Below are 25321 nucleotides of genomic sequence, written 5' to 3'. Positions count from 1 at the left end.
AATTAAGTGTTAAGTTTCCAACAAACCAAATCTGTGACACACATTTAATATTTGGTTAAACAATGTCTTATCGGCAACTTGTGGAAACTTGTGGGTTAAACTAGCCCTTATCGGCAACTTGTGGCAGCCCTCATTACCTTGGAGCGACTTGAGCTTCGCCATGATAATTTGCTACAGACAGATTATATGAAGACAATGACCCAGTGACTTGTGAAGGTTAATTGGGTCTTTGTTTCATTAACTTTGAGCAATAGTGTTATACTTAATTTAAAACCCATCAGTGTCACCTTTCCTAAATTCATCAGTTCATTTGAGGATTTTTTCTATTCATCTATCTGTTACTGCAATTCTCAACTTTTTCAACCAACTTGTTTCATCTCTTACTCATATTCCAGACTGTCACACAGACACCCGAAACACTTGATCTATTTCTTGTTGCAAAATCTAACCTCTTCCAAACTATAACTATCTCTGCATCTATCAGATCATCTAACTATTGCCTAATTGTAACTAACCAACACAAAATCACATGCCACATGGCACCCTATTCCTACAAGACCCTATGGCACTTCAAATCAGCAGACTGGTCAGAGTTCAGCCTGTTTTATATCAACTTTCACTGAAAGCAACACTCATACTTCACTCTTGACACTATAATCTGCTAAGGAAGTGACTGAAGCCATCTTTAAGACATGTTCCTCCACATCTTACACACTTATAGCTGTGTTGTGGCTTTCATGGCAAAAAACAAGGCTTATATACCTGAAGAACTCTACCCACTCTCCAAAATTGGGGTTGGTAATCATCCAGCAGCACAACTCTTATAAGACTATTATTCAGTCAGAAAAGGATACCTTCACACAGCTCTCAAGTTTTCCCACCATCCAAAATGTAGCAGTCCTTAAATCTCCATCAACTTTGCTGTCTCTTTTTACCTCATCTTCTAAATGATGGCTTCACTTGGTGAGAAAGTATCCCCCTTTACGGTTCCATTTCACATCCAAATCCATACTATGCACTCTCCAACAATCTCCTCTAAATTTATCCCCTTTCACACTAATGGGCTCCCTATCTCACATACACATGCCAAGTGCAGAAATAATTCCATTTGCTTCAAACAAACAAGACACATCAGTAGCACAGCTAGGACTACAACCCAAAAACTGGATCTTCTCTTCAGGGTCAGAAAATATTTCAGCCTCCAACAATTGACACTCTACAAAGCTAAAATCATCATCATCACTTAACATTCGTTTTCCATCTGGCATGGGTTGGAGTTAACAGGAGCTGACCAGCTGAAGGGCTGTTCAGGCTTCTTGTCTGTTTTGGCATGGTTCTTATGGCCGGATGCCCTTCCTAGTGCCAACCACTCCACAGAGTGTACTGGGTGCTTTTTACATGGTACCAGTACTTACAAGTCTGCAAATGAAGTCTGCAATAGGGTATGTTTCCACATCTGAGACAATGCCACTGATGCTGCTAATGTCAATCTGTTGAAAGTGCCTTAAAACACACACAGGTTTGTTTCAGCCTCTTTCTGGTTTTTTTATTGCTACTACAATGGCTTCTGTTCCTTGAAACTGGTTAGTCATATACCTTCCCCACCTGTCTCTCTACCTCTTGTCACTCTTGTGTGTCCAATCTCACACGCTCTGCACTAACTACAATTCCCATCCTACATGCCCAGAATGTCACCCCTCTGGAATCACCTCTGTTCATCTCTTTCTAGGAGGTAGTGAGTTGCAACAGTTTAGAAAAACTATGAATGGCATCAGTCTTACCAGACTTGGTGAGTCTGCAAAGGTCATAAACACTGCCCCTTCCTCCAGACCCAGCAAAAGCAAAAAAAAAAATAAGCACTTAACTAAGTGAAGATATAAAGGGCTCAAGAGTTCCAATAAAGACAGCAATTACTTACCCATCTACACTGGAATCCACCATATAGTCAAACTCAAGTTCTGACTCTGCGTAATATCTGATTTCAGATATAGTGAGGATGATGATGATGATAAATGTAATGATGGATACTACAAGAAAGAGAAAACAATTACAAAATGAAAAAACAATTACACCATTTTACACAGAGGAAGAGAAATTATAAGTCATGTGAGTCAATACACACACATACACATATATTATATGATGAGCTTTTTTCACTTCCTTGTACCAAATCTACTCACAAGGTTTTGATTGGCCCAGGACAATAATAGAAGGCACTTGCCATAAGTGCCATGCAGTAGGACTGAACAATGTATCTGGGAAGCAGACTTTTTAACCATAGGGCCATGCCTGCTGCACCTGTAGTTATATAATCTACAGGAGTTCTAAATGATTACAGCTTAAATTTAAGTTCATGACTTTACACAGTTGAGAAAGAAATCTGTGTGGCATAGATCATAATTTACTTTGGACATTTCTTAAAGAACCTGTAGTACAATTCATGATGTATAACAGGAACTAAAACTTGTAGATTTAACTTCACAAACACAAGGAAATACCTTAAAGAGGATTTGAAATGAAGACCTTTCAGAGCAACATCATATACACTTGATATTTGCTTCTAAGATAAAAACGAAGTACTAGTAATATACTAAGGATGATTCAATTAACTATATCTCCAATACATCCAAATGACTCTATATATGGTCATAAGGAATCAATAGTATAATATATTATCATTAATATCATTATGGGTTAGACAGAGCTTTTTGAGGCCTACTCTTTTAGTAATTATACAGGGATACAGTGTCATTGTCATCAATTAACATCTATATTCCACACTGGAATGGGTTGGATGGTTTGACTGGATGTAGCAAATCAAAGGGCTGTATCAAGCTCCAATGTCTGCTTGGGCATGGTTTCTACAGCTGGATGTCCTCCCTAATGCCAACCACTTTACAGTATGTACTGGGTACTCTTTTTGCAGTATTGGTATGTGTGAGGCCACCAAGTAACTTGCAAGACAAGTCCCCACCTCCTAACTGAGTGGATTGTGTAGTAGAAAGGAAAGAGGCTTTATGCCAGCTGTTCAGAGACTAATGTATGATAGATGGGCAGGAACAGGTATCTTATCATAGAAAAGGTACATGACTGTTGCAGGTGGAAGGAGAGAAAAAGGTGGTGGTAACCAGGTGACAAAGTGCCAGGGTTACCCTCAAGATACAAGAAGGTGAATATAAGAGGGAAAAGGGACAGAGGATCAGCTAGAGCAGGTGGGTAAGTTTGCAAGAGTGTGTACTTATTCTAAAAACTGTGATACAAATGGAAAACATGCAAAGAAGTTGTTTTACCTTCCTAGGTAATTCCATGTGTAAAATGTAATAGAACTATTTTATTAAGGATTACAGTAGGCCTTACTGAGAGTATCCCAGATTGCCAGATCTTAGTTTCAACCAAATCCTTATCTATCAAGCTCTTAATTAGGCATTATGGAACAAATGTATATGAATGCTGTGGACAGTAAAGGCTCTATATAACAAAGGTTTAGTTAGCTTGCAGTACAGATCTGCAATCAAAGTATCACTTGATCAGTCCTTCCAATGGTATCTCTATGATCCAATGACTCATAACATTCACCCTGAGCTAGTTTATTAGATAAATGCACTGATTATAAAATTAGGTTAATTTGAATCATCTAACTCCAAATTTACCCAAAATTGTCCTCTGCAAAACTGTAGTCAAATACATAATGATGTTAATGCAACTGTGTTTCCAACAATGTCTTAGAAAATTAAAATTTTGAAGAAATGTGTATATTCAATAAAACTATTTAGTCTTATGCATAACAGATGTTGTCCATAATATATTTACTAAAAACAGCACTAACTATGGCTGGGAACCTGCTGTCATTATAGCAGTAGTTAAATCATAAAGACAGCAGTAACTATAGGGTTCATTTTCATTTTTTCATTTCATCTAGTTTCAGCTCACAAGCTGTGGCCATGCTGGGGCACTGCCATTCGGTGTTGCTACATGATTTTACTTCACAAATGCTTTTTAGCAAATGACATTTGGTGCATGAGAGAGTTTGATGCAGCTGCCCTCATCTGCACCTCCTGCTGTGAAGTTGGTTCATCTGGGACACCTGACAGGAAAAGGTCCAGCTTTATTTTAAAGACCTCTGCATCCACCCCATCTCAGGTCCTTCGGGAGGATATTGAAGAGCTGTGGACTTCTGAAGCCCAGGCTATTGCAGTATCTTGTCCTACATCTTGATGGCAAATTTGGAGTCCTTTTTTGTCTTTGTGGTGGTAGTTAATATATACTTAATAAAAACAACAGTTGTTTATTAAAATCATCATCAGTTATAATAGGGTAAGCATTTCATATAAGTAAATAGACTTAGTAAAAGACAGCAGTTACTATACTTAGTAACTATAAAATTGTAGTTGGAAGAGTAGTTAATAGCAGTTAATATATATAATAAAGATGATAGTTACTATACATAATATACTTAACATTTTTACCAATTAAACTGGTTATATCTGGCCCAAATAGTCTACCTGTTTTATTAGTGTTGTATCTCAACAATCAAATAGAGCTGTGGCCATGCTGGGGCACCACCATTCGGTGTTGCTACATGATTTTACTTCACGAATGCTTTTTAGCAATTGATATTTGGTGCATGAGAGAGTTTGATGCAGCTGCCCTCATCTGCACCTTCTATCACACCTGAGTTGCTTGGTTTTCTCTATGCCATAATGTTTTCAGGTAGTCAGAGCTCCAACCTAGTTCTATATGGAATTTCATATCTTTCTCTCTGAGATGTACTTCTATATATGTAACCAAAACACTAAACAACCTTTCAGATCAATGTTAAATGTGAAAGTTCAACTTTCATATAGTTTAACTCTTCAGCATTCAATTTACTCTATCAAATGTAATGCTTATTTATTCATAATGTTTTAAATTAATTATGCTTTATCTTGCAGCAGCAAGATTTTGATGTGATAGTTTATTTTTAGAACGACATTGTAGGGTAGGTGTGAGAGTCTGAATCTGGCTAGTTTTAATATAAAACAGATAGAATATTTGAGCCAGATATGGCTAGTTTAAATGCTAAAGGTTAATATATATATGGTCTAGTGGTTAGGGTGTTGCACTCATGATTGTGAGATCACAGTTTCAATTCGTAGACTGGGTGGTACATTGTGTTCTTGAACAAAACTCTTCATCTCACACTGCTCTACGATCACTTCAACTCTTGAAGCATGTTACACCATGCACCTGTTCAGTCAACGTCCATTTGATGGGGATAGTGAGCTAATGTACAACACATACATTTTATCACTATAAACAAATCATTTGTGCAGGTTGTTCAGCAAAGGCTGAACACTCATATGTTGACTTCAACAGGAGAGTCCATCATATATATAATGTGTATATATTAAGGGCATTACTATACATATATTCCTCGAGTTAGGAGGGACTCTTAAAGTCAAAACTACCATAATAAACACATTGTACTGAACGCAAGGGAATGCAACTCTCAAAGTGAGCCTTTTAAAAACAGATTCAGCTGCAGATCATGATTTCATAATTAGTGCACAAAATGCACTTTTTAATCGTCAATGCAGGCATAATCAAGACACATAAAAATGAACAAAAAAATCAACATACCAGATGAACAGATATATAAGTGTGAACAATTCTATGTACTATGCTGGTTACATTTGGTGTTCGTCTGGTATGTTGATTTTTTTGTTCATTTTTGTGTCTTGATTATGCATGCACTGACGATTAAAAAGTGCATTTTGTGCACTAATTAAGAAATCATATGATCTGCAGCTGAATCTGTTTTTAAAAAGCTTACTTCATGAGTTGCTTTCCCTCACATTCGGTACAATGTATTTATTATGGTAGTTTTGGCTTTAAGAGTCCCTCCTAGTGTGAGGCATTTATGTATAGTAATGCCCTTAATATAAATAAACATATTTAAAGGGAATAATTAATAAATTTTTCCCTTATGAGGTTTTTCACACTAACTACTTGATAAATTCTTATAAAGATTTTATCCTATTTTTAAATTGTATGTATATATATATATATATATATATATATATATATATTGTGAAGTACATTTGCCATTTAAATGTGGCAGACCCATAGGGGATGATGCTACTGTTGTTTATAGCCCCAGGATGATATCACCTCTAGCTGGTTAACAACACACTGTCTGTGTCCGATTAGTATTTGCGAAGGGAAATCATTGTTCCCATCTCCAGCCTTACATGATACACACAGATCCGGGTTTCTGAGTAGTAACCTGTCATCACCCTGCGCCTCATTCAAAACATGAAATACCATATGCTTTTCCCAGTGATAAACTGTTGCTGATCTCAAAATTGGAGAAACAAGCAATAATAAATCTCTGAGCAAGACACAAACAGTAGCAGCACATAATCGTGAAGTATATTTGACACTTAAATGTGGCAGACCCATAAGGGACGATGCTACTGTTGTTTATAGCCCCAGGAAGACATCTCCTCCTGCTGGCTAACAACATATGTTTTTAAAAGGCTTGCTTCGAGAGTTGCATTCCCTCATGTACGGTACAATGTGTTTATTATGGTAGTTTTGACTTTAAGAGTCCCTCCTCTTAAGCATCAAGAACAAAGCCTCAAATATATATCACGAAGTATATATGCCACCTAAATGTGGTGGACCCCAATCATGAAAAAAAATAATATACATACCTCCACCACCAGTGGCAGTGGTTTCTTTGTAATTCTCAGGAACTTTGGGGAAAGCATCAAGTTCTTTAACAACTTTTAAAGTTTGCTTCCTATTAACAATGTTCAAGCGTCGCATTTTTGTTTGTAGTTAAAATATATCACAAAAAATCTTGAAAGGAACAGAAACAAAACCAGCAATTAATATTTATATTAAATGACATTAATTAAAATCAAATACTATATGCCATATTTTAACAGGTATAAAGAACCCTTTTCTGTCAAAAATTAGGTTAAGAAAATATGGGAGTTTCTCATACATGGATAGTATTATAGTCACAAAACTTTTTTTCCAAATTCTAAGCCCCCAAAATTAGGGGACTCCTTATACACGTTAAAATATGGTACATATATATTTTGTTTTATCTTTTACTTGTCTCAGACACTTGACTGCAACCATGCTAGAGCACTACCTTGAAATTTTTAGGCAAACAAACCAACCCCAGTACTTAATGATAATAATAATGATTTCAAATTTTGGTACAAGGCCAGCAATTCTGTGGGCAGGAATAAGTTGATTACATCAACCTCAATGCTCAACTGGTACTTATTTTATCAACCTTGAAAGGATGAAAGGCAAAATTGACCTCGGTGGAATTTGAACGCAGAACATTAAGATGAATGAAATGTCACTTAGCATTTTGCCTGTCATGCTAATGATTCTGTCAAGAACAAAGCCTCAAATTTTGGTGTTGGGGTTAAGTAGATCACATCAATCCCAGTGCACATCTTGCGCTTTATTTTATCAACCCTCAAAAAATAAAAGCAAAGCTGACTTCAGCAGGATTTAAACTCAGAACATAAACAGCTGGAAAAAAAGCTGCTGAGTATTTTGTCCAATTTGCTAATGATTAATAATAATAATAATAATAATAATCCTTTCTACTAAATTTGTGGGGAGGGGACTAGTTGATTACATTGACCCCAGTGTTTCAGTGATACTTAATTTATCGACCCCAAAAGGATGAAAGGCAAAGTCAACCTCGGCAGAATTTGAACTCAGAATGTAGCGAGAGCAAAATACCGCTAAGTATTTCATCCAGCATGTTAACAATTCTGCCAGCTCACTGCCCTCATAATAATAATAATCCTTTCTACTGAAGGCACAAGGCCTGAAATTTGGTAGGGAGGAGACTAGTTGATTATATCGACTCCAGTGTTTCACTGATACTTAATATATCGACCCCGAAAAGAAGAAAGGTAAAGTTGACCTCAGTGGAATTTGAACTCAGACTGTAGCGATGGGCGAAATACCGCTAAGCATTCTGTCCAGCGTGCTAATGATTCTGCCAGCTTGCTGCCTTAACAATAATAATAATAAGCTTAATGGATACAATGCACAGGTGCACTACAAATTGTCAGAGGAGGGTAAAGGGGGATTGATAGTAATAATAGGTCAAGCAAAGAAAGACAGCAATGACAGCCAAAAGTACATGCATAGTATACAGAAAAAAAAGACAAAAAAAATTATAGTAAAAGAGCCATAAAGAGAAAAAGAATGCAAAAGTACATCACGAGTAGTGGTGTTGAATTTCAGGAAGCAAAGAATTTTTTATGAATGAATGATGCAGTGTACTGACAACTGATGCAGGTAGTTTATTCTAGGTTTTGAAAAATTGTTTCTAAGATTCCTGGGCGCTGTGCTCTTTCCTTTTTCACTTTATAAGTAACTAGCTATTTTGACCCGTGCTTCGCTCGGGTTTTGGTGGTAGTGTTGTTTTGTGCATGTTGTCTCCTTTTCCCTTTCTTCTTTTGTTCATCTTCTTTGCCTGGTTCTTTTTATTGCCCTCTTCTTTTACTTTTTCATATTTTTTTACTTTTTCTTCGTCTTTATCGTCTTTTTTTTTCTTTCTCTTCTTCTACTCTTTCTTTTCTCCTTCTCATCATCACCATAGCTGATGCACCCCACCCCTTTCCAAAATCCCTCAAATTTTTACACCCACAATTAAAGATAACCGCCTCTAGCCCCTGCAGCAACACGAAAAGCCACCATTATTCAAACAGCGCAACCTGTCTATCCCATAAAACTCAATTTTTCTCACCATGGCAACCAAACGATAGCCCCAAGCAACTTGCAGCCCTCCTCACACCATTACCCCCCACCCCAGTGTAAATTTTGGCGCCAATCCAACCTCATCTACCACCCCTTAAACCGTTCACATCCCAAAATGAGACAAATAACCAAGAAATCAAACAACTTTTTTGCATTACAGCTTTCTAGATATTGTTTTATGTAACAAGTTTCTGTGAAATTTAAATTTTTTAATTAAATACATTTTTTTTACAGGAACATCATGGGCCATCCTATTTTATATTCTAAGATATGTTGTCATAAGATTTATGGTTGAAACACAGGAATTCCATTTGAAATGCAAAAGAAATTATGTGGAAGGAGACTGAGCAGGCTAAACAAATACATCAACTTCTTCACTGGCTCCTATAAGAATTCTATGCAAGAAAATAGCTGAGAATACTTAAACTTTTAATTGGCACCTTGGGCAAATGTCTTCAACTATAACCTTGGGCTAAGCATAGCCTAGTGAGTGGATTTGGTAGACAGAAACTGAAAGAAGCCCCTTGTGTATATGTATATGTAGACAGACAGACAGAGAAACAGATAGATAGATAGAGATAGATAGACAGACAGACAGATAGATAGACAGATAGCTATATATACAGACAGATACATAGACAGACATATAGACAGACAGACAGATATATAGACAGACAGACAGATAGACAGACAGACAGACAGACAGATAGACAGACAGACAGACAGATATATAGACAGATAGATATACAGACAGACAGGCAGATAGATAGATAGACAGACAGACAGACAGATAGATAGACAGACAGACAGATATAGATGTGTGTGTGTGTGTTTTTGTGTCTGTGTTTGTCCCTCCCCCACCACCACCACCACTTAGAAACTGGTGTTAGTGTGTGTATGATCTATAACTTAGCAACTCAGCAAAAGAGGCCAACAGAATAAGTACCAGGCTTTAAAAAAATGTACTGGTTCATTTGGTTAAAAATTCAAGGTGGTGCTCCAGCATGGCCACAGTCTAATGACTAAAACAAGTAAAAGATAAAAGAAAAAAGGATAATAAAAAGTGATGAGCATTTTCCCCTGCAAAATCTGATGCCAGATTTTGTGTTTCCCAGTTTCTCCTCTGAGATCCAAAAAGTTAATCACTCCATCAAGGAACTCTCAATGTGATCATTGAACTTGCTTAAAATAGCAACCTAATATCCATCAGATTACATTTTACCATCTTAAAATAAGAGCACATTGGGTAACATGGCCTGCAGTGGGGTACAGTATCTGAAAAATTATGTGACAGCCATTGCTGGAATGGCTTTAACTAAACATCTGTTCAGTCAGATTAACAACTGGATTAACAACTGGCATCAACATGAAAAAGTGTTTGTCATAGTATTTACCTGAACTCCTCACATTTTATAATAAAAGACGAAATATTGAATTACTGAAAACCTAAGTCCATATTGTAAATGGTAAGTATAGTTACATAAATGTGCGAGCAACAGTCTCAATAGAACAGTCTTCCAGGGGGTTACCTACATCAGCATTAATCCTTCAGTGAATTATGAATGAAGATGAAGCTATAATCTGTGTTGGTAAACTGAAGTATAAAAAGTCCACAAAGTGCAGAAGAGAAATATATGCCCACAGCAAAATAATTTATTCTACCTCATGCATCATTTTTGTATTATTTATCTAGCTAGCTATCAACCTCTTCCTTTAGCTCACTGAGAATCAATTATTCAATATATTTAGTTACATAGTCACCGCTTCACCTAGCAAAATATCAATTTATCCAACTATCTATCAAGTTATATTTACAGTTGGTTAGTCTATATCTGAAAATAAAACTGCTATACACTTTTTAAAAAATTAAAGGATGAAAGTTTTTTTCATTTCATTGTTTTAACTAAAAAACCAAAAGGGTTTCAGCAAGAGATAGGCTTTTTACATTAGCACAAAACCACTCATTTTTGTGAAACAGTATTGTTAATTCAGTTGAAACAGTTCTTGGACTGGTTATTTATCCTAGAAAGGATAAAAGGCAAAATCAATATCATTGGCCTATAACTAAACACAAATTTCTTTATGTGTTTTGTTTGTTGTTTTACCAAATCTGACATTTTCACTACAGACTTACCAGTAGGTGAAATAGGGGTTTCAAATTATGGTACAATGTCAGCAGTTTTAAGGGATAGGGTAAGTTGACTATATTAAGGGATAGGGTAAGTTGACTACTCGTACTTATTTCATTGACCCCCAAAAGGATAAAAAGCAAAAACTGAAATTTGAACCTAGAATGTAAAAAGCCAGAAGAAATTCTATTAAACATTTTGTCTGACTTGCTAATGCTTCTACCATCTTGCCAACTTTCCCAATAGATCAAATAATAAAATGAAGAATTTAGGAACTTACAATCTCAAGATATATCAAAACAGTTATCATAATAACGAAGGAAGGGTATTGTTTTTTCTTACATTTGGCAGCTTAAATTTTAATTTGAGAAACTTACAATCTTTGTAAATTCCTGGAGTGTAGTTATTTGGCATGTGATTTAACAACCTGTCCTGAGACTATGACTTTATTATCAGTGTGGAGTCAAAACCGGAACAAATAAAACCTTATTCAAAACTGCTAAAACTGATGCTTAAATGACCACTGTGTGTCAAGCATATCGCCCATGTCCGTTAGTTTAATGTTGTAACAGGCATTAAAGATACACAAAAATTTGTGATAGTTTACAGTAAGGACACGACTCCAAAATAAAACTAAGCTGAATAAAATTCTATGTTTTAAATTGATATCGTAACTTTTCAACAGAGTCATCCTTAAATATCCATTTTTGTGATTTCTAGTTAACTTAGTTGTTCATCCCATCCTAATCGATAAAATAACGCACCAATCAAGTACTGAGATCGATCTAGAGGACTGTCCCTTTGACTCCAAAATTTAGCGCTTCTACCTATGTTAGAAAGTTATTTTGTAATAACATGAAGAATCAAAATCTTTAAAGCTACATTTTAAGATTTAGTCAAATCCCCTAGTTTAGTAAAGCATAATATATACACACATCACATACATAGACGTGTATTTGTAACTTACGCAAATATAAATAATGTGTAGAATTATTAAATTAACAGATGAAAATTCCTTTGCATCAGCTTTTCCTGTTTAACAAAAATGGGTGGTGGTGGTCATATCAGCGGTAAACAAATGAATAACTTATAATTACCATAGAAATTTATCATACATCTTCAACATTTATAATTAACGACCGAAATAATTACAATTAGCAATTTTTACAAAATTACGACACAAGTTGGGACATAGTTTGTACACGACAACAACTAGCTATACGTGTAATAAACACCTGAATCAGTTGTCATTTAAACACTGATTTTTGCGGTTATGAAAAGGCCTTATATATTCTGCATTTTATTTCTTCATTTCTATCTTTCCTTACATTTAGGTGTTCGCAATATTTTTTTGTGTACACTTTCTAACTCTGGGTCCACAAACTTCGGTTTCTAGACTATTCAGCTAAGTGCGTACACATCGAAAACTAACTTATTTAACAAGCCACATATACATACGTATAAATGTTTCTTTTTATTTTTATATCTATATTTAATGTAATTTATAATTATATTTATATCTAACATCAATAATGTTTATATAAACGGTTATTTTATTGTTTTTCATACGTGGTGGTGGTTTTAACACATCAAACTACAGTTCTAATTTACTAAGCGATTGGGATCGCCAGATTTTATTTTAATAACGCCAATGCTCTATCATCATAATAACAGTATCATCATTATAACTCACCGGTATTTTGAATTATAGCCTGCGAAGGCATGTGTCTGAGGTCGTTAATAAATACAACACCGGCGAGTGGACAGTATCAGCTTGTTGACAAAGTATTTTTCCACGTCACCACCATTTTGAAACAAGGGGAATAACTTAACTTCAACTCCTGGAATTAAAAAAATAAATATTCGTCAATGTAAAATGTCATGGAAAGGAAACGGGGAATTTAGATTCGGATTATTTTACTTACATACATTTTATCTTTTACTTGTTTCAGTAATTGGACGGTGACCACGCTGTCGCATCGCCTTGAAGTGTTTTAACCGAATGAATCGACTTCGGTACTTATTTTTTTATACCCGATACTTATAGGTCTCTTTCTCTCTCTCTACCGAACCACTAAATTACGAAGATGTAAACAAAACAACACCGGCTGTCAAACGGTGACGGGAAAGAACACAAATACACACACACACACACACACATATATATATATATATATATATATATATATATATATATATATACGACGGGCTTCTTTCAGTTTCCGTCTACTAAATCCACTCACAAGGCTTTGGTTAGCTCAGGGTTATAGCAGAAGACATTTGCCCAAGGTGCCACGCTGTGGGACTGAACCAGGAAACATGTGATTGAGAATCAAACTTCGTGCTACATAGCCGCATTTATTTATATATTTATTTTTCAATAAAATTAAAATGTAAAAGGAACAGAATTCTTACCAAACCCCGTTGTTACTGCAGCTGTACTAGTCCTGATTTTATTTTGTTTTTAGATTTATTCCTTAAGAATACAATCTAAAAAAAAAGTAAATGGACAAGGACAGAATTGGCACTCCGTCGGTTACGATGACGATGGTTCCAGTTGATCCAATCAACGGGACAGCCCGCTCGTGAAATTAACTCGCGAGTGGTTGAACTCATAGTTTTCAGGGAGATTCAGCGTGACAGAGGAATACAGGTACTACTCATTTTTACCAGTAGAGTGGACTCGAGCAGCGTGAAATAAAGTGTTTTGCTAATGGACACAACGCGTCGCCGAGAATTGAACTCACGATCGTGAGTCGAATACCTTAACCAGTAAGCCACATGTCTTCACAAGAACAGTAAAAACTAATAATAAAAAAATACGGGATCTTTTCCTTTTGATAGCCAGAATTCAACCCAATTTCTAGTTAACTAAACAATTTGAAACTTCGTATACTGGTAGAATGTGCAAAATACGCACATTTCCCCCAGTTCTTTTTATTTTATTTATTTATTTAGTCAAGCAAACCCCGAATTCTCTCGAACAAACATGGTGCACTTATTTCTCTTCCAACTGTCCCTGACAGAAACAACAAATTTAATCATATCTGGAATGCGATTTTCTGAACAAAACTACCCATTTATGGGTTTCATCCGTCTCTCGTCTCCTGAATTAGTTGCTTCGAATAAGCTTTGAAATAACCTGTGTCATATGACCTATCAACAATTTAGAACTGTAGATATACAGATATTAATATAATCAATTGATTAGGGCAACGAGCAAGCAGAATTGTAACCGCCCGGGTTAAAAGCTAAGCGGTATTTCGTCCATCTTCGCATTCTGAGTTCAAATTCCACTGAGGTCTACTTTGCCTCTCATCCTTTTGGGACCGATGAAATAAGTACCAGTTGAACAATGGGGTCAATGTAATCGACTTAAGCCCCCCCCACCCGACCGAAATTGTTGGCCTTGTGCCAAAATTTTAAATCAATATATTCACTTGATTGGGTTTATTTCTAGCATTCGATCAGTGTCGTAACATTAGCAGTGTCATTTAGGTCGTGGTGTATTATTTCCTAAATTGGAACCGCAGAGGAGTTATTCAGTTGGATATATTAGACAATCAGCTGGGAGATGCAGCGGTCGGTGATTCGTATCCTTATTATAAGGGAAGAATATTGTGTCTGCACTCCAAATACAACTCTCCACAGTCCACCACCTGGTAGCAAACATGTATAACTGGACACTGTTGTTTCAAGCAGCAATAACTCTGTTAATTGTTTCGTTGATTAGCTGCAGACTGTCGTCGTATCTCGGTTGGAATTTATCTCTCGACTGTTTGACGCCACACAACCAGGAATTAAGCTTAGTTCTATGGGACTACTGAAGGCGTGTGGCCTAGTGATTAGGAGTGTTATCTTCATCATCTTAAGATTGTAGTTCGATTCCTAAACCGGGAGGAGTGATGTGTCTCTAAACAAGCATTATATTTCACGTTGTTCCTGGCTACTAAATTGAAAACGAGTATGATCCAAGTACCGAATATCTCTCTCTCTCTCTCTCTCTCTCTCTCTCTCTCTCTCTCTCTCTCTCACACACACACTCCCTTCAGGCTGTCGCATTCTCGATATTCCGCTGCGTGAAGTGTGGGATGTTCTGAGAATGTATCAATATTTGCCTAAAACTACATAGGCGTCCACAATAATTATTTAATGTTAACAGGTCAAACTCGCTAGGGAGTGACGGATAAGCATAGAACTCAATAAGTATCCAATTTTTGAAGACTACAGGAAATTTACTGAATAAAATTCAAGTACAATAGTCAACAAAGCGAGCAGCTGCATGGAAGTTGATTATAATGACCCTAATATTTGAGTGCTACTTAGAAAAAGCGAAGTCGACTTCAGCGGAGTTTAAACTCTCGGGAAACAGAAAAATGAAACACAAGCATGGTAAATTATTTAGTCTGGTTTTCTATGAGTTTTTTTTTTTCTTGTCAACTCACTACTCAATTAAAATAACCTTGACATTTCTCATGTGCAAGTAAATATGCCAATTTCTGGGAGTAGCTAAAAGTCAAAGATCTGCGAGTGCTTTTATGAATCCACTTTTACATATGATAACAGACATCCTAGAGCATTTAAGCAGAATTTGAATTTAATGAATGAATTTGTATTTCAAATTTGGTGAATGTTCATCTCAATTTTTGCTCAGTCACTTATGTTTGTCCAACTAACGGCTTAATCTTCTAATTACGAGTTTGTGAACAAACTTTAATGTAGTTACTTGCCTGGTTGAATATTGTAGTTGAATTGTATTCGGTACATTTCCTGTAGTCTTCAAAAGTTGACTACATAATATTCTGAAATTTAAATCAAAAGTGAATGCTTTACTAAGTCCTACGCTTATCCGTCACTCCCAAACGTATTTGACCTGGTCGCTTTTGCTAACTGTTGTGGGTGGCTATGTTGATGTTCGTTCCTGCAATGTAACATCTTGAACAACAGTCTTTTATAATATATTTTTGTCTACCTGATTTGATTTACAAAATCATATGGCTTTAATTTGTTCTGATGAAGTCTACAAACAATGTCGTCACACCGACGTCTCTCGAACAATTTTAAACCAGGCGGAACCCATCCCTTCACGGGTCCGACTACAGTCGATCTCTTCCAGATCTCTTCGAAAAAACAATCAGACAGAAAGAACGAGTGAAAGAATGAGAAGGTTGATCTCAGTATAAAACTGGTATTTTATCTGCCTCAAAATGAAAAAGAAGTCGGAGAGTATAGAACTGGAACAATTAGCACAGAGCAATCTAATCGACACTAAAGATTAGTCATCTTCGAATCAAATAGAAGATAAGTGGAAACTGCAAGGAAGCCCGTAGGATGGACTGCACCTGTAGCCCTGTAATTCATATGAGTAGTCTTGTCATACATTGTTACACTGATTCTCTGTAAGGATTATTTTAAGGGTGTATGTGTCTATTTACCCGCAAAATAATCCATATGCAGAATTATTGTACCGTTAGTACAGAGTATGCTAAGCACGCAGACATGCACCCAAGAGTGTACGTGTCTGTGTATCCTTAAAGTATTACTTCATAAAAATTCAGTATTCTATACGCAAACTCAGTGACAAGGCTGTCCCGTTGATCGCACAACTGGAACACTCATTATCGATACCGTCAGAGATTTATTTAATCTTTAACACCATATAATCTAAGATGCCACTTTTTTACAGTGAAGTTTGAGCTGAGATTGACTAATATTTCTTGCATAATAAGTGAAATCGCTTCGGATACTGCTAAAAATACCCAGCAGTATTCGAAAATCAGTATGATTTCGACGAACCAAGTTCGAGACTATTTCTTATTCTGCTCATGAATGTTGTGGAAAGTATAGCATACCACAAGTAACTTTCTCTGAATTCCCTTGTCAAACGGAAATTTTTGAACACAAAATACCAATTAATTAATTGAGTCCACTATTTTTTTTTTCGCACTCGAGCATGGCATAAGTGTGTGTGTGTGTCTGTGTGTGTGTGCGTGTGTGTGTGCATGGATGGATAGATGTATCCTTTCTACTGGAAGCACAAAGCCTCAAATTTGGGAGAAGGGATTAAGTCGATTACATCGACCCCAGTGCGTAACTGGTACTTATTTAATCGACCCCGAAAGGATGAAAGGCAAAGTCGACCTCGGCGGAATTTGAACTCAGAACGTAGCGGCAGACGAAATACCTATTTCTTTACTACCCATAAGGGGCTAAACACAGAGAGGACAAACTAGGACAGACAAAGGGATTAAGTCGATTACATCGACCCTAGTGCGTAACTGGTACTTGATTTATCGACCCCGAAAAGATGAAAGGCAAAGTCGACCTCGGCGGAATTTGAACTCAGAACGTAGCGGCAGACGAAATACCTATTTCTTTACTACCCATAAGGGGCTAAACACAGAGAGGACAAACAAGGACAGACAAAGGGATTAAGTCGATTACATCGACCCTAGTGCGTAACTGGTACTTGATTTATCGACCCCGAAAGGATGAAAGGCAAAGTCGACCTCGGCGGAATTTGAACTCAGAACGTAACGGCTAACGAAATACTGCTAAGCATTTCACATGGCGTGCTCACGATTCTGCCAGCTAGTCACCACGGCCCTTAACGTTTGCCTTCGTTGATTGTTTACTCTGTCGTTGTTTGTTCGTTCGAAGCTCTAACTCTCCATGAATTTTATATTTTTAAAATCTCTCGGTGCTTCTGTCTTATAAAATTTCCCCATATTGTCATTAAAAGCACGAAATAGGAGTTATAAACAGTCCGGCAACTGATGAGGAGTGATCTTCTTTTGGTATTTTGTCCTGTACTTTTCTCTCGTGTGTTTACGTATTTTTCACTCGTTGGTGATGTCCTGTACACAAAGTGTAATACATACATACATACATACATACATACATACATACATACATACATGCATGCATGCATGCATGCATACATACATACATACATACATACATACAAGATGTACGTTACGCCGCAATAATATATGTATAAAAAATATATATAAAAATACAAAATGGGACAAGAACGCAAAACACTCAAATAGACGACACAAAAAAAGGAAGGGTCATTTGAAGCCTCTAATCTTCAGTCAAGAACCGGATCATCCTCGCAATTTCGGCAACATACATACATACATACATACATCGGCTTTTTTTTTAGAAAAACATAAATCCGGCGAAGTAACACACTTTAAGAAGTAGTGCACCCTATATGGTGAAGGCCGGTTTATAGGGTTACCCTGGATTTCTCGCCATAAAGGGTACCTTTATGGCGTATCTTCAGACCTTAAGACCCGTTGGCCTAAAGCCTCTTCAAAATGGAGGGGGAAACGATACAGATATAAACAATGGAGATTATCTTCCTTTGCCACTGGTCATCGGCTTCCGGCTGTGTCGTCCTCCCTCAGCTAAGCCACCTGTCGGCTATGAGGGTAAAAAGTAGAGGGCTATTTCCCACTCCCACCAGTCATCAATTTCCAGTTGTGGTGTAATTATCGCTAATATCGCTATTATCCGGTTCCAAAAACACTAACAGGAATCTCCTGAAATGCAAGCACGAACCGAAAATCTAGGTTTTGGAGTTCAGTATGGTCCCTAGTATGTAAGAGTCTTTCACGATTTCCATGCGTTCGGCTACGCATAGCTTGCAGCGATTCGTTCCATTGATGTACGAACCCGGACGGTGGGGGATCCATGATATTGAGTATGGAATTCCATTTTCTTTCTGTTGCCAGATATGGCTGGCCAGCGACGTTACATATCTCCTTTCGGGACCCTGAAAGAGGATCTATGGTTGGAAAGACGTTTCTTAAAAGAAGTTCCGGCGCATCTAATGTGTTTCCTTGGATGCGTGGAGTCGGTGTGGTGCCTACTAGTGCTGTTGTTGCTGCTACCGCTGCGCCGTTATCATTACTGTTGCTGTTGTTGCTGCCGCTGCTTTTGTTGCGGTTGTAGTTGTCGATACATTATTTACATTATTTACAATCGACGAATATTTGTCCTCATCTTATTTGTTGTGAACACAGCGTTTCGGCTGATATAGCCTCCAGACTTCATCATGTGTCTTGGAGAAATTTCGAACCTGGGTTCTCATTCCTAAGGTATTTTTCGATGTTGTTGTTATTATTATGCCCACGAGCACATGGCGTAGTGGTTAAGAGCGCGGGCTACTAACCCCAAGATTCCGTGTTCGATTCCAGGCAGTGACCTGAATAATAGTAATAACAACAACAACAACAACAGCATTGAAAAATACCTTAGGAACGGGAACCCAGGTTCGAAATTTCCCCAAAACACCTGATGTAGGCTGGAGGGTATATCAGCCGCAACGTTAACAACAAACAAGATGAGGACAAATATCCGTCAATTGTAAATAATGTACATAATTCCTCATCTCTTAAATATCGAACTGTCGTTGTCGATGTTGTTGCTGCCGTCGGTGCCTCTGTTGTTGCTGCTGATGGTGTTGATTCTGGTGGTGCTGGTACTGGTGGTGCCGGTGGTGGTGCCACTGGAGGTGATGGTTGCGTCGGTAGTGTTACTGCCTCCGCGTGTGTTATATATATTACTTGTTCCAGTCAGTTGACTGCGGCCATGCTGAAGCCCCGCCTTGAAAGGTTTTAGTCGAACAAATCGACACCAAGACTTATTTTTAAGCATAGTACTTATTCTATCAGTCTCTTTTGCCGAACCGCTAAATTACGGGGACGTAAACATACCAACACCGGACGTCAAGTGGTGATGGAAGGGGGGACAAATACCGACACACGCACACTCATACACACACACATACATATATACAACGGGCTTCTTTCAGTTTCCGTTTACCAAATCCACTCACGAGGCTTTGATCGGCCCGAGGCTGTAGTAGAAGACACTTGCCCAAGATGTCACGCAGTGGGACTGAACCCAGAACCATGTGGTTGAGAAGCAAGGTTCTTACCACACGGCCACGCCTGGTCTTTATTTAATCTTACCTTGAACAGTTACATTCAATTTGTTACTTACAGAATTAAATAAGAGGATAAGAAGTTGTAAGCAACAAATAATTAACGATGGATCCTCTATGCAGCCGCTCGCCGTGCTAGAAATAGCCAAAATAGCAGTCAAATATCCTTCAAATCATCCCCTAGAGCAAATAGTGGATAAAGTGAACCAAGATACACTGAATGTGAAAAAAGATGAGTTTGCCACGGTTGTAGGTCGTAGGTCTGTTCGTTCACACTGACCCAGAACTGTTCTACCAATAACATAAAAACCTTAGACAAAACAAAAATTACTATCAATGGCGCAGGCATGGCTGTGTAGCTAAAGAAGGTTGGTTTCCTAGGGGACTTGCTTTCAGTCACTCTGCGTGGTACCTTGGGCAAGTGTCTTCTAATACAGCCCCGGACCTTGTGGGTGGATTTGGTAAACGAAAAAGAAACCTGTTATACGCATATATTTGTGTGCGCGCGTGTGTGTCTTTATGTTTCTGTTTGTCCTCTACCGCTGCTTGACAACCGGTATTGGTTTGTTTACATTCCAATTGCTTAGCAATTCGGCAAAAGTGGTACTGGAGTCGATTTATTCGATGAATTCTTCAAGGCGGTGCCTCAGCATGGCTGCTGTCCAATGACTGAAAAAAAGTTAAAGATAGGCGCAGGCGTGGCTGTGTAGTAAGAAGCTTGATTCTCAACCACATGGCTCCGGGTTCAGTTCTACTGCGTGGCACCTTGGGCAAGTGTCTTTTACTATAGCCTTGTGAGTGGATTTGGTAGTCGAAAACTGAAAGAAGCCCGTCGTATATATATATATATATATATATATATATATATGTATGTGTGTGTGTGTCTTTATGTCTATATTTGCTCGCCACCCCCCACCGCTTGACAACTGATGTTGGTGTGGTTACGTCCCCGTAATTTACTGGTTAGGCCGATAGAATAAGTACCAGGCTTTAAAAAAATATGTCCTGGGGTCAGTTTCTTCGATTAAAAACCTTTCAAGGCGATGCCCCAGCATGGCTGCAGTCAAGTGACTGAAACAAGTAAAAGATAAATGATATAAGATTGATAAAAGAAAAATCCCAAACACACACACACGCATACACCGTGGGGCATTGTACTATGTCAGAATCATAAAACTAAAACTAAAATGCCCCAGTCATTTTGCTGGTGTCTCAGTCATCGTTAACGTTATTGTTGCCATTGTTGCTGTTGTTATTAACGTTCTTGTTGTGGCTCTTTTCCTTCTTCTTATTGCCAAGCTGGTGGGTGGAGATCAGTGTTTGTGGCCCTTTCTAGGATATCCGAGTGAGGAGGAAGGGGAGAGAAGGGGTGAGGAGGAGGCGTGGAGGAGGAGACGAGGAGGAGGAGACGAAGAGGAGGAGACGAGGAGGAGGAGACGAGGAGGAGGAGACGAGGAGGAGGAGACGAGGAGGAGAGAAGGAGGTGAGGAGGAGGAGGAGAGGAGGAGGTGAGGAGGAGGAGGAGGTGAGGAGGGGTGAGGAGGGGTGAGGAGGAGGAGGAGGTATCTTCGGATCGGTGATCCGAATGCTTGCAACAGAGTGAGCTCTCGTAAAGGCACCCAAGTACCAGGCGATGGACTAACTCTACCCTCCAATATGATCAAGGCCGGATTAAGATCCATAGAGGTCCTAAGCACTTGAAAGATTTCGGTGCCCCTTACATATACGTAATTCAAAATATAAACAATAATAAAACATAAAATATGTATTTTTCGAAATGCTAACAAAACTAACAGAGGTGGAAAATAAGATTTATTTTTGTATATTTTCACTTTATTAATATTTTTAAAGTTTTCTCCTTCTTTCAATTGCAAAGTCTTTGATAAGATCCTCACTGACACCATGAACATTTCGAAATTATATTTCCGATCATATAAACCACTTCGAATATCATTTTAGCAAGTTGAAAATGATTTTTTCTTTGGGTGCCGTAAACCATTTACTATTTCTGTGGTGTCCCCACTTCCTTTGATGCCCTAAAGACGTGCTATTTCGCTTAAAAGTTATAAATGGCCTAAAAATAGGCCACGGCTGGATATGAACACAGATCGCAAAAAAAAAAAACGGCATAAACACCGCAAGGTAAACTCGTTCGACCATTCTAATGATTTCACCACACTAATGTACAAGACTAGTACTTTATTTATTGACCCTAGTGGAATTTGAACCCAGAAAGCAAGGAGTCAGGGGAAAGTGAACACTAAGTTATGTCGTAACGACGCTTTAATGCAGCAGCCATTTTGCCGTCAAATCAATTTGGATTCCCGATTGCCGCCATTTTTTTTTCTTTGTAAGTCGAAGCTCTGAGAAGAGTATTAACAAGATCTTTAGTTTCCATAAAGTCACACACATACACTTACACACACACACACACACACACACACACACACACACACACACACATACACACCCATACACCCACACACGCATGCAAATACACCTATGTAAATGTATACATACCTGTGTGAATGCTTTGTATGTAGCGTATACAGCCTATATATGTCTGTGGTTATGTAGCTATGTATACATAACTGAGAAAGACAGAGAGAGAGAGAGAGAGAGAGAGAAAGAGAGAGGTGGAGTGATGGAGGGAGTGAATGAAGGACGGAGGGAGAGAGTGAGACAGTGTGTGTGTGTGTGTGTGTGTAAATGTTTGTGAGTGTGCACGAAAGCGAATGTGTATTCACGAAAGTGAATATGTGTGTGTGTATGAGAGAGGGAGAGAGAAAGCGTGTGTGTTGGTGTGTGCGTGAGAGCGACTGCGTGAAAGAGAGTGAGACAGACAGACAGACAGACACATATAGAGTAAGAGCGTGATGTATGTGCGTGTGTGTAGGAGAGTTTCTGTAAGAGTGAATGTGTGAAAGGTAGACAGACAGATTGACAAAGACAAAGAAAGAGCGTGATGTATGAATGTGTGTGTTTATGTGGGTGCGGGTGTTTACGTATAGGTGTGCGTGAGAGTGAATGTATGTGTGTGTGTGAGAAAGAAAGAGAAAGAGAGAGAGAAAGAGATTCAGAGCGAGACAGAGAAAGGTAATACGTGTGTCTATTTATGTGGGTGTTTGTGTATATGTGTACATTCCAGCGAATGCATGTGTTTGTGTGTGAGTGTGAGAAAGAGAATGTGTGTGTGTGTGTGTGTGTGAGAAAGAGAATGTGTGTGTGTGAGTGTGAGAAAGAGGATGTGTGTGTGTGTGTGCGTGCGTGTGCGTGCGTGTGTGTGTGTTTCTATAGGTTTGTTAGACATGACCTATATAAAACTGTACTTCTCGCCTAAAGATTTTCTCTTTTGTCGACAACTGTTGCTACAAACAAATTTTGTATGGGCAAAAAGTTGTTTGCTTTGAAACAGAATGCGACGCTTCACCGAACAGCTATCAGGTCTATTTCATTTTCTTTACTGCATCACTCATTTCTTTTCTATACAATATTAATTTATATCACACACACACACACACACACACACACACACACACATATAGGGGTGTATTCATATCGACGTGTAGTAGTGGTTAGTCTTTATGATTTGCAACCACCCTACACAGACACACACATGCGCATATATATATATGGAGGCCTTTGTGTGCAAGGGAGAGAGGTGTGAGAATACATACAGTGTTATAGATATGTGTGCACATACACAAACACACACACACACACACACACACACACATACACACACAAGCACGCATTTATGCATGTCCTCATACACATAGACGAAACACGTTTATTACAATCTGTGTACTTACAAACATGATCACAGAGATATACGAACGTACATGAGTACTTTACATGCACAGAGAGAGAGGGAGAAAGAGAGAAGTGGCGGAAAGAGGGAAAGAGAGACGTGATAACAATATTAAATTGCTCCAATAAAATTAATCCTCGTTTAATGGCGTAGGATGGTTTTTGACCCAAAATTGTATAAAAACTCACTTTTTCCTCATCCATGCAAAATTTTTATATTATGCGAGACAAAAAAGAATTCCCTCTGTGGTTTTTAGACCCTCAGAAATATCAGCTTTAAGTATCCCTGAAATCTTACTTTATCACCTTAAACAAAAGAACTCAAAATTGTATAATTTTTGTTTGGATCTTTTCGGTTTGACAGGCAGTTTTTAAAAATAATTTCCACGTAACTAAACACTTTTAAACTCCGTATACTGGTAGAATGTGTTTATAAAACATCTTTTTCTCTTGGCTTTATTGAGAAAATTCTATAGTTTGTAAGATATTTGTTGTTGTTTTTCTTCAATTTCTGCAAGTTCAACCAATCAATGACGTCTATTGAGGTGAAAACATTCTTTGCCGTATGAATATGTCCCTCGTTTAAGAAACAGATTGGGTTTATTTACATTTCTGAAGAAAAAATATGCCCTTCCCCCCACCCCTAACCCTAACCCTAACCCTAACTAACCCTAACTCTAACCCTAAAACGGATTGAAATGCAATAGATCGATACTAGGGTCATGATTATGGGTGACAATTTCATATGACACCGCAAGAAAAAAACTGCCGGTCAAACCGAAAAGATCCTTTGTTTTCTTTTTAAAGTAAGGATATAGAATAATTCATCGCTCGAAAATGAAAGATTGAGTCGTCGTTGTTTAAGATAAACAACGTACAACTTTGGACCTCAGAATCTGCAGGGGATTCAAAATAATTAAAAGGCATTTTTACAAGACCGTTTCTATGAGACCAGTGGAACAATGGTGTAGATGGTGCTCGTGTTGCCAGATACAGCCATTGAGTTTGCTTGTCCCTCATGGAAAGCAAAGCATAATACACGTCAAAATGTCACTCTATGAGGATCATCCTTTCAGTCCTTCACTTCTTCATCCCTGCTTCAGCCTTCTGGCTATACTAGTTGGCAAGTCTTCCCTAAGTTTTATATAACTAAGGGCCTCATCAAGTTTGAATCCAGCCCTAATAATATGTTTTCTTTATTTAGACCGGTTTGTAGTTGAGGCACAAGGCCTCAAATTAGGGGTAAGTCGATACCATTGACTTCCAGCATTTGAATGGTTCTTATTTTGTGTATATGGGGTGGGGGAGTGAATATGTGTTTGTGTGTGTGTGTGTGTGTGTGTGTGTGAGAGAGAGAGAGAGAGAGAGAGAGTGTGTGTGTGTGAGAGAGAGAGAGAGAGAGAGCATGTGCGTGTTGGTGTGTACATGAGAGCGACTGCGTGAAAGGTAGAGACACAGACATATCCCGAAAGGATGGAAGACAAAGCTGATTTGAACAAACACCTAACAACAATATACGATATACCGTATAAGCGATATATCTTAACAGTAGGTCAATTCTATATAACAACAATTATTTCTAATTTTTTTTCTAATTTTAACGCAAGGCCAGCAATTTAGTAGAGAGTAGGCAAGTCGATTA

At 38.0% G+C, this 25321-nt stretch overlaps 1 protein-coding gene across 3 annotated transcripts in view; it reads right to left on the bottom strand.

The window, feature by feature from the left end:
• Positions 1-22404, bottom strand: part of LOC115214318 (endoplasmic reticulum-Golgi intermediate compartment protein 2) — a 61165-nt gene extending 38761 nt beyond the window's left edge. Inside the window, exons 1-4 of one of the 3 annotated variants that reach the window (XM_036504946.1) lie at positions 22390-22404; positions 12607-12754; positions 6696-6843; positions 1919-2027 (exon numbers count right to left, since the gene is read on the bottom strand). In XM_036504946.1, coding sequence (XP_036360839.1) covers positions 1919-2027; positions 6696-6810 — 224 coding nt within the window. In that variant the 5' untranslated portion in view covers positions 6811-6843; positions 12607-12754; positions 22390-22404. Of the gene's footprint in view, positions 1-1918; positions 2028-6695; positions 6844-12606; positions 12755-12838; positions 12948-22389 lie in introns of those variants that run through there. The other 2 variants (XM_029783493.2, XM_036504945.1) reach the window with 2 other exon arrangements.
• Positions 22405-25321: the final 2917 nt, after the last annotated feature.

The sequence above is a fragment of the Octopus sinensis genome, linkage group LG7 (assembly GCF_006345805.1).
Source record: "Octopus sinensis linkage group LG7, ASM634580v1, whole genome shotgun sequence".
Classification (NCBI taxonomy): Eukaryota; Metazoa; Mollusca; class Cephalopoda; order Octopoda; family Octopodidae; genus Octopus; species Octopus sinensis.
Note: the sequence above shows the minus strand (reverse complement) of the source record. Positions and strands in the feature narration are given on the sequence as shown.